At 36.3% G+C, this 10723-nt stretch overlaps 1 protein-coding gene across 1 annotated transcript; it reads right to left on the reverse strand.

Annotated features, from left to right (window-relative positions):
* Nucleotides 1-771: 771 nt before the first annotated feature.
* Nucleotides 772-3814, reverse strand: LOC103322531 (isoflavone 3'-O-methyltransferase 4-like). The gene is made up of 4 exons (XM_008224459.3): nt 3278-3814; nt 1594-1910; nt 1433-1497; nt 772-1317 (listed from the first exon to the last, which is right to left on the reverse strand). The coding sequence occupies exons 1-4, from the start codon at nt 3742-3744 to the stop codon at nt 1021-1023; spliced, it is 1146 nt and encodes a 381-aa protein (XP_008222681.2). The 5' UTR covers nt 3745-3814; the 3' UTR covers nt 772-1020.
* Between the last annotated feature and the right edge of the window lie 6909 nt (nt 3815-10723).

Raw genomic sequence — 10723 nt, forward strand, 5'->3', positions numbered from 1 at the left:
ACAGAATGAAAGATTTGTTCTACTGGATAGTTGATCTCTTTCATTGTCTTCTCTTACTACATAACTTCCAAACCTTTAATCCCTTTTGTAGCGTAATTAAGGGTAATTCATTAAATTAAGGGGGCTGCTGAATAACTAATTGATTTGACTCAACATTAACTAATTGATTTGACTCAACATTAACCCACTGAATGAAAATTCGACCAAACCTTGACATCTTTTTGTGGTTGACATTGTTTCGTTCACATGATATTTTATTTCTTAGCAATTTAATAACAAAGAGAGAGCAATGCATTTATTGTATTATTAATTTAATACTACTAATCAGGACGCTCTGAGAGGTTCAAACAACAGCATTAAGCATGAGGGATTATTGAGGGCTTAATGAAATGATTAAGCATGAGAGGTAGTCTTAAACAAATCCAAAGAGGATCGAGTGTTGAGGCCCCCGTCCCAGAATTTCAAAGAGGATCAAGGTAGAGTCAATACAGATTAACAGTCTTGCAATACAATTAACATGCTAAGTGCATGTTACATATAAGTATTTGTCTGACAACATAAATTTCCGAACGGCCGACCTCTTTCTTGTATACTTCTATGTACCTGAAAGATGGAGGGTTGGAGGGCCATTCATGCATGTAGTACTCCTTCGAGAGGGTAGCAATGGAGTCCGAGAGCCTCCAGTAATCTCTCCACTTTATGGCAGATGAAAAAACTCCTTGTCGATAAATATGTGAACATTCTTCACTTTGTCTGCCAGATACATGTAACTACAGTCCAATAATTTGTTTCCACACCTTGTAATTCATGTCAATACGTTTCTTTTGTTACTTTACAAGGGAAAGATAAAAGTAAAATAATCTGCAGACAAAATGTTCTGAGTCTTAAATAATTTCTTGCTTACAGACAATAAACATTTGCAAATATTTTAATAGGCTTGAATTGAGTGTTTTTGTTATTGATGTGATGTGAGCACAGGTTCGGAACACTTTCATTTTGGTGTGTTTTCATATCACTTGGCTACTTAAAAAATTCCATAACCCAGAGGTTACAGACAAAACATTCATATCTGATGCCACTAAATCCAGCACCAGTTGCCAGGGCCATGAATTCTTGTTCACTCCTCTCCTTCGCTCCCGGAATTTGAGTCATCATAATCACATCAAGTTGGGAAGTGGCTTTCACAGCAGTGCTAGTATCTGGCATAGCTGGAAGTAGTTCTTCCACAACAATCACTTTTCCATTGTCTGGAATAGCTTTGTAACAATTCTTCAACAGCTTTAGACAGTGCTCATCGCTCCAATTATGAAGTATCCACTACAAACAAATGTATCAGAAGACAAGTAGAACAGCTTCATATATATAGTTACCATTGTTAAACTAAAGAAGAAAACCAAAAAATTAATTAATGCTTGAGAAATTAAAAAATTACCTTCATAAAAATGGCATCCCCACTTGGAACACTAGCAAACATGTCTCCTCCAACATGTTCCACACCTGCAAAAAAATTGAACTCCCATTTTATGCTGCACACTGCTTCCGATGAAGCAAAAACTAAGATTTCACATTGAATCAAATAAATTAAAGTCCTACCAGGATAGGAGGGGGCATGATTTACGACATGGGGCAAGTCATAATTGATACCCCTTATATGGGGATATCTAGATGTGACCAGATTAAGGGTCACTCCAAAGCCACCACCAACATCAACAAGTTGTGTGAGGTTCTTGTCTTGAAAACCCTTGTAGATGTGAAGAAGTTTCTTGACGACAATGCTGGTGTGGTTAAACATTGATGTGTTGAACACTTGATTAAACCTGGGGTCCAAACCTAGAAACTCAAAAGTTTGCATGCCATGGACCCTGTTAAATGGAATTCCTCCTTCAACAATTGCATCTTTCAGTTGAGACCTGTAGATTTATTATGTGTAGAAAGTTGGAGTTAGATACCCTATTAGTATTATAATTAGCACAAACTATGTGGGTTGTTTCTTTGACTTGGGGAACTTAATAAAATTTGAATTATATAGGGCCTTTCTTCTATTATTGGGTGGACCATTTATAATTTTAATAGTTACTTCCCTAGCCAAGATCCCAGACTGACTTTAATTTTGCCATTTTAAGGAATGAGTTGTCTGTAAATTTGGGTATAATAACAGTGAATATGTCTCCTTACACCCAAGTTCGATCATTCTCCCATAGTTTTCTAGTTTCTTCATTATACAAATTTTTTTATATAATCATGTGTAATGCATGTGCCAGTACATTAATCAAACTTAAATAGATAAAAATGGTCAAGATCAGGGACATACAAAAAGCTACACTTTTTGACGCACCTTTTCAGCCTTTAGATGTTTCTTCATCCAACGGTTGAAAACCCATATGATAGCTCATTTATTATTTTATTGGTGTCATTAACCCATTGCACACAGTGCGAGACTATCTCTACATTAAGAGAGAATTTTTTTCCTACAAAGAGAAACTCTCATATAATGGGGATAACACTTTTTTTTATCTCTAGCCAATAACATAATGACACATGAGATAACTTATCAACAACATCATTGTATTATTGGCCGGGAGTAGCAAAATAGTGTTATTCCCGTTACAATAAAGTATTTTTCCTACATTAGCTGTATATTCTCTTCCCACTCATTTATGCCAACCATTCTCTCTCTAACTATTCAGAACAACCCTTTCCTCTGTCACCATTTTTTCTTTCTTTAAAGCACACGTTCCACTCTGTAAAAGCAAGAAGAAGATGAAGATAATGTAATTTTGTGATTCCTTCTGCCAATGAAACCTTTGTATTATGAAGTCCAAGCCTCACCTCACCTCACACACCTATTGCCTTCAACTTGTTTAAAATAACAGAATATAAAGAGATCAAAGAGAAAGAGGACCCATTGAAATCACGTAAACATATGCGATGTAGCAACTTATGGCTCGTTTGGTACGTCAGATTGTACTGACTAAATATCTTCACAAATATATGAATTGTTTTTTAAATGTCATATTTTTTGAACTGTAAAGGCTGAAAAGGTATGTCGAAAAGTGTGGCTTTTTGTGTATTCCTCCATCCCGACTCTATAAAAAATTAGTAATAAATTAGTAATAAATGAATAAAGGAGGAAAGGAAAGAGGATAACTTATTCAAGGATTAAACTTATTCAAGTCACCAAATTTAAGGATTAAACCCAACTCCTCAATAGGAATTTGGATCTATATCAACTTTTCTATCACTTATTTAGTAGGAAGCCTAAGAGGACTAAACTAACCAGCTTTCCGTGAAGACCTTGTCTTGAGTCAATGCCATCAAGGGGCCCAGAGAACCACCTTCTTCATCATTCACAAAGTACTTGGATACGGGGCCAAGGCTATAGACCCTCTGAAAATTAGACGCACCATTTTCATCCTCATTAGCAGCAACAAGAGAGCAATGGAGAATAGAGTGGCTGGTGAGGAGCCTGAGAATCCTATCCATCATCATGGGTGCCTCAGAATTCTTGGTGCCAATCTTGGCTGCGATCTCAGTCGAAGAGAGCTTGGCGCTTGGACCCTCTCTGGCTATGATGTCAAAAACGCCAAGCTCAATTGCTGATTGCAGAGATATGGACAGCGCAGAAGAACCCACCAACTGCAGGGCATAGCATAAGCTTTCTTCTTCCTCTTCCTTTGTAATTTCATCCTCAGTCTCAACATGATTGATTTTGGGATGGCTTTTCCTTTCCAATGAAGAAGCCATTGGACTGTCTATATTTACGTTCTGAAACTCATTGCTAGTGGAATGGGTTTACTTATAGCTAGGAAATGGGTTAATCGTTTTATTAGTCCCTGAATTTAGACCCGATTACCTCAATTTCTAAAATGGTTCTCGTGGTCATTTAACTTTAGTTTTGTTAAGATAAATGGTCATGCCGTCAATTTTGTTAACTTTTCTGTTAAGTGTAGGGGCAAAATGGTATTTTTTTATTAAAAATGATTAGAATATGAAAAACTAAAAATTTAAAATTAAAATCTCTCTCTCCCCCTCTATTCCGATTTATATGGCCCCCCAAACTTTTTTTTAATTATTTGTTTTTCTTTTATTGTTATTTTAAAGATATGATTTTTTTTTTCTTTTTTTTTAAATATAAGAATACCATTTTTGTGCCTGCATTTAACAGAAAAAGTTAACAAAATTGACGGCATGACCATTTGTTTAAATGAAACTAAAGTTAAAGGACCACGGGAACCATTTTTGAAATTGAGGTACTTAAATGGAAATCGGGTCAAAGTTCAAGGACTAATAAAACGATTAACCCGCTAGGAAATATAACATACAATTCACATGGCTCTAGTATATAATATTAGGACAATTGGAACCAATTTTGTACTACATTGTTAATATTTAGCTGAGTTGAGACTCTATATTTTATTTGAATTATTTAGACCGTCTATATTTTAGGTGTTTCCTCAAAGATTATCTCTGCAAAAAACTCACTTGATTTCGTAGTTATTAATTCAAACACTTGATTAAATAGTTGTCATTTTAATGTTATTTTTATTGATCACAAGTTCACAACTACATGTCTTAATGTTTTTAATTTGTTCTAATCTTTAAAGTAAAAATCGTAGCAAACCACACAGATGTACATTACATCAAGTTATTTTGAGAATCGGTCAAGACTTCTACCTAATATGTTATCTTAATGTATCATCAAGGATGGTAGGCGGAGCTAGAGTCTAAATATTAGAGGGGCCAATAATTGAAAAGATATGAAATTACATACCATTTCCAAGTTTTATATAAAAACTTCAATGGAATTCATGATAATTAGAGAGGCCACAGCTACCCAAGCCTATGTACAGTTCCGCCCTGATGGTACCAATTACCAAACAACTTTTCCCAAAGTGGTAGGTGTTGAGTGATTGAAGTGATTGGTGGCATATCTATTAAGGCATAAGAAGGTGCTTTAAATTGTCCATTTGCTCGGCTGGTGGTGTTGCACTCTAGGTGTACAGATTACCTTATTTCTATTTTCAGCATTTAAGTAAATGTCTTTGTCTTTTTACTTTCATTTATTTTTTTTATTACTCAATTTACTTAAGTTTACATTGTAAATAAAGTAACCCTTATTTGAATTCAAATAAAAATACTAGATCGATTTTAGTGCAAAGTACGATTTAGGCTAAAAATGATGGCTCATTAAGTCAATATATACTTCATGCTAAAATCCCATAAAATCAAATTTTCTTATTTGATGTGTAAAGAATAAAAGCCGCCAAAAATTATCTTGAGAAACTGCTTATTTCGAAAAACTATTTTTCATACTTAGTCAATATTTTTACATAAAACATTTTTTCATGTATGATATGAAATTATGAAGGGACCTAAGTTTCTTTTAATTTGTGAAATTTTGATTTTTTCTTTCTATTGGGTTTAATGGAGGAAAAAGCTTTAAAGATATTTGCTAAATCGCTACTCTTTGTCTATCTCTTGCAATTTTTCTTGCTTATAATGTATTTGTCTATCCCTTTGTCGAGGACAATTATGATTATAACTAATAAGCAATATAATTCTTGACATATGTGATATATATATATATATATATTATTTTTCGTATGTTTTGTGAGCTCGAATTTTTGATTCTTTATAATTTGTAAGAGACCCCCCGCACATGAAATCCTGGCTTTGCTACTACGACTCTCCATTTCCGCGTGACAAGTGGCATGAGCAAATAAAGGAGGCATTGGGGCTCCATTTTGAAAGCTCATGATAGTTTTTTTTAATAAAAAAATTCCAACAGCTATTCCAAAAAAGTTGCCGTTTCATTTATTTTTAATTCCAACATATACATAGTCAATGGCCACGATTATTTTTAGGCAATGTCAACGGGAAGAATTCATATCTATACTAAATCTAACTCTGGATCAGCCTAGCTAGCCTGTTTGAACTTTTGACATAGAAGCATTTCTGGCAGAGCTTTCCTTTTTTGGCCTGTTGATTTCAGCTTAAACATAAAACCCAAATATTTAAGTACAATTCACGTTCCTATTTTACAATAGTATAATATCTTTTGCAGAAAACGATTTCCTGCTTTCATTAAAACACGCACAGGACATTTCACCAGTATTATGTTGTTGAGAGTATTTTTTTAAATCTAATGGTAATCAACGTGATGTTACCATCAATTAAGTGTGGTGAGCAAAAATATTCTCAGATAACCTTGTCAACAAATTTATTAGCCAATCTCGTGTAGTCTTCGCATTTGGAATTAATGGTGAGTAAGAACCAATAATGCCATGGACCACTCAAGCATCTAATAAACAATTGCATTATTGAACCTACATCTGGTAATACAACAAATATAATCATATTAAACTTTTAAGCGGGCCGGCACATTTTAAACTCAAACTCTCAATCATACTCCAATATCCATTTGGCTGAGCTTTCATTCTGCAGTACGTACAGACTATGTGATGGGGATCGGGGATCGGGACACAGGTCACCAATCACATACACGAGCACTGAAATCTAAAGCTAGTGCAAACTCACATATATCGTAGCAAATTCATGCCACAAATAAACTATTTCATTAATCATCAACATAAACTCCCCTACAACTATTACATTAGCCTTATTTATAGGCTTTACAAGACTTGGACACCAAGGCTACTTGGTCCAAAAGTAAACTAATTAATTATAAACTCACACATAAATAATAAAAGATATCATAAAACTACATAAATGGTAAATATCTATCTTTATCCATCCTTATGCTCCTGCATCAGACTCCCCTGGTTTGAAGATTCTTTTAGCATCCAATTGAAACCTTCCTTTCCAAATAAAAAGATATTTGGAATATTTAGTTATTCTTGGCATCTTCTTACTCCTAACAATGCAAATGTTTCTCTCTAGAATCTTCAACCGATTGACAAAATCAACTAGATTTTTGGCAACCTTCCAAATGAAAATATTAATGCCCATAAAATCAATAATATCTTCAAAAGTTTTCTCAATTCTCATCTCTTCACTGTCCTGATCAACAAATTGCTTATCAAAATTGCTTCGAAAAGAAGTTTTGAAGGAAGGACATCATTCATTCTATACAATTCATCCTGGAGGAACAAAGATATATTTTGACCTGAAACGTAACTTTTGGAGGAACAAGCGATTGAAAGAAGGGAGTTTACACAAATATTTATTGGGTGTCTGGAGATTTCGAATATATGTTCATGAGTGGAGATGCCAACTAAACTATACCTCACTAACGCTAGCAAATACAAGTTTTCCTTTTTACTTCAACGAAGATGCAATTATCTGCAAATTGTCTATCAAGGCCCGCAAGCAGGTTTTGAAGGTTAATTATTAGTAGGTTCTTCTTCTTTTTTGTTGATTAATTTAGTAAGAGTTGGTTTATAAGCAGTTGACATTTGACCTGCTAAACATATATATGTGTGTGTGTGACATAATTAGCCATGGGCGAGCAGCTACACACAGATCCTACAGATTGTGATTGATGCACAGCTGACAATTGAAATGTTGAATATATCTCTATATGCATGACGTGATGTATTTCTTAAATATAGAATGCATCTAGACACCACTTTTACTTAATTTTTTTCAATTTTGATGTCATTTATTGACATGGTTAATTGTTTTACGGTGAAAAAATATTGAGTAAAAACTGAAATATGAAGAAAGACTTTGAAGTACAATTTGAATCGTAGGGAGCAAATAACATTTTAAGGAAACGATTCAAATTGTACCTCAAAGCTTTCTATTTTAATTTTTAATCAACAAGAAATCCTCATTTAGAATTATGGTTGCTAGCCCTGGATTGGTTAATCACTTCACTTTTTTTTTTTTAGAATCAATTAATCGCTTCACTTTTAGGTTTTAAGTATTAGATTTTGAGAATAACCAACCCATCATTAAATGAAATCAGAGTTAAAGAAAATTGAATAAAAATGAGGTTATTATCTTGATAATGAGAGTTTTTTCTATAAATATGTACGTAGGTAAGTGTGACATAACTATGAGCTTGCTGAACATGTTTTGTTTTCTCCAAGTTGCATTAAGTCGTTGCATGATTTTCGTCTGAATCATGTTTTGATGAAGCATCTCCACCCATCAATTCCTGGAATCCTTCGGCCTTCGCTGGTGGAGCCCTAAAAACACCCAATAGTGTGAAGTTATATATTTGCAGAGTTCAAATAGGAAACGTCTCATTTTGGTATTTAGCTTTTGCATAATGAATGGATGAAGAAGACTAAAGCGACCAGTTGCGTATTCACTTGGTTGCTAGTTGAGTTTGAGAGAGGCCTTGAATTGATTGTGTGAATTTGGTTAACTAAGAATTGACCACTACGTAAAGGAATCATTCAGCTCATCATCCAATTCCGTTTGCTTTTTTAGAAATTAGATTGATTATTAGGACGGTTGACAATGGGTCGTGTCGTGTCGGGTTCTTGGCATGTCAAGATTATATACGTGTCAGGAATGCTCAACCCAAACGTAACCGTTTAATAAACGTGTCATGCATGGATTGACCCGTTAAGTTCCCGTGCGGGGTTTCGAATCGTGTCGGGTTGACCCGTTAAGTGGTAGCAACTAAAATACATTTAAAAAAATTTAGAAAAATGAAGAATAAACAAATAAACCATTTAGTTAAATGGGTTATATATGTATTTTAGCGGGTTGGTGGGTTGATCCAAAACTCACCCGTTATTAAACGGGTTATAGCGGGTTGATCCGAAAATGACCCGAATTTTAATCGTGCTGATTGAACTCGCTAAATTCTCAAACGGGTTTCGAATCGTGTAATGGGTCGTGCTCGAAATTGCCACCCCTTAGGAGGGACTAGTTGATCTTACATCCATTCATGTTCTCTCACATTTCTAAATATCTCGAATTATGATTTAAAGTACACATGCCTAAAGTATATCTACTAAATATTAGATAGACAACTGGTACATATTTCCATACAATCAAATTTATCCATTCAATAATTCTGTTTGTTTCATCTCAACAAAAAATTATCATGCATGCCTTGTGGCAAGCTGATATAGGCACATAGCATTTGGTAGGCTAGACCTTCTAGGAAGCACTTTGTGCATGAGCTTTAAAAATTATGCACGTACGTGTCTTGCTTCTTTCTATCTCCAAACAACGGCTTCAACTCCTTAGCCTTGTCACTGTAAATCTTCCCCTCCTCCATCTCTATCACCAGCTTTAGCGACTCAGCCTCCGAGTCGTTGGTAAACGACCCATCTTTCTCGTCCCTCTGAATCAAATACCCAATCTTCCTCTCCTCCAAAAGCCTTGCATTCAACCCTTGGTCATTGGACATGGTCAAAAACACAAGAGGCTCCCAAAAGTCAACGCCTCCACCACCGAGCTCCAGCCTGAGTAACTCAGGAACACCCAAACCGAGTTGTTGATGCTCTTTTTCGGAGAGGGTCAACTTAGGGAAAAAGGGGTTTGTCTTCAGCAGTGGAGAAGGTGAGGAGCTTCGGCAAGGGACTAGCATGCATAAGACAAAGTAGGAGAAGCAATCGTTAAGCTTCGAACACCGGTATGGTGCCGGCCGAAGGCTCTCCGATGCTTAAGTCAGCTAAGAATAGTAACTTTGGCAGAGTAACAGTAAAAAGTAATAAAGTAGTTACCCTTTTTACTAGGGTACTATTCCCTATTTATAGGGAAGTGAAAGTGGGAGGTTTGTGTAGATTTTCGATGTGGGACTTTGTTCAAGTCGCTGTGGTAGTGACACATGTCATGGAGATTAGGTTTGGCAGTTTGTGAGTTTCTGCAGTCGGGAGCTTCGGCAGGTGCTTGGCACCTCAGAAGAATGTCTTCCTTCGGCATGGGAGAAGGCGTGTGTGCCTTTGGAGCTAGTCACTTTGAGGCTGGATATGCTCGGTTGATTATGGTGTAAACAGTAGTCCTCCAAGCTCGCGGTCAAGAAGTAACTTCTGGGTTGGGAACTTGTTAGATTTTTGTGTAATTATAACTGAGCATTCCATGTTCAGTGGGAGCTGTAGGGCATTCCCTAGTCCCCCAAGTTGGCAAGCTAGAAGTTGCAGCAACACTTGATAGTTGTGTGAGCTTCTAAGGCTATTTGGTAGCTGGGTGCCCGAGTGTTTGACAAGGAAGCCGGGTCTGGGCTTTATGGGGCCTTGAATGATGAGCCCTTATTCTTCTTGCACAATGCCTGCAGTTCAGCAGGCTCCTTTTTTTTTTTTTTTTTTTTTTTGTACAAAACCGTGGTGAGATAGACCTTCGGCAGGTTCCAAAATTTTTGGGTGTGAGCTCGTGAGGGCCTGGGTCATGGGTTTTGGCTGAGCCATAGATGACATTCGGAAATGGCCTGGTGGCTGGTGAGCTTCGAGTTGTCAAGGCATGACCCCTGTCTTTCGGCAAGGGGTTTGAGAGCATTGGGCCTGGGCGTCATGAGGCAAAAACAGACCTAGGGTCTTGATGAGCCTTCGGTAAGAAGGCTGGCCTCTTTTTTGTTTTTGTTGTTGTTTTTAGGTATGAAGTAAGAGAATTTGGGCCTGGGCAATGCAGATTCTTTGAGCTGGGTATGCGATTTTGGTAAGGAAAATATCCTTGGGGGCCCATTTCTTTGTTGCATGCTCCTTGTCGTTCGGCAATGAGGCCAACATGAGCCTGGTCCCTGTTTAGGCTTCATGGGTTTTGGCAGATTGCTAAAAGAAGGATACAGAGCTATGGTTTCTAG

This window comes from Prunus mume, linkage group LG2 (assembly GCF_029339155.1).
Source record: "Prunus mume cultivar Tortuosa linkage group LG2, ASM2933915v1, whole genome shotgun sequence".
Classification (NCBI taxonomy): Eukaryota; Viridiplantae; Streptophyta; class Magnoliopsida; order Rosales; family Rosaceae; genus Prunus; species Prunus mume.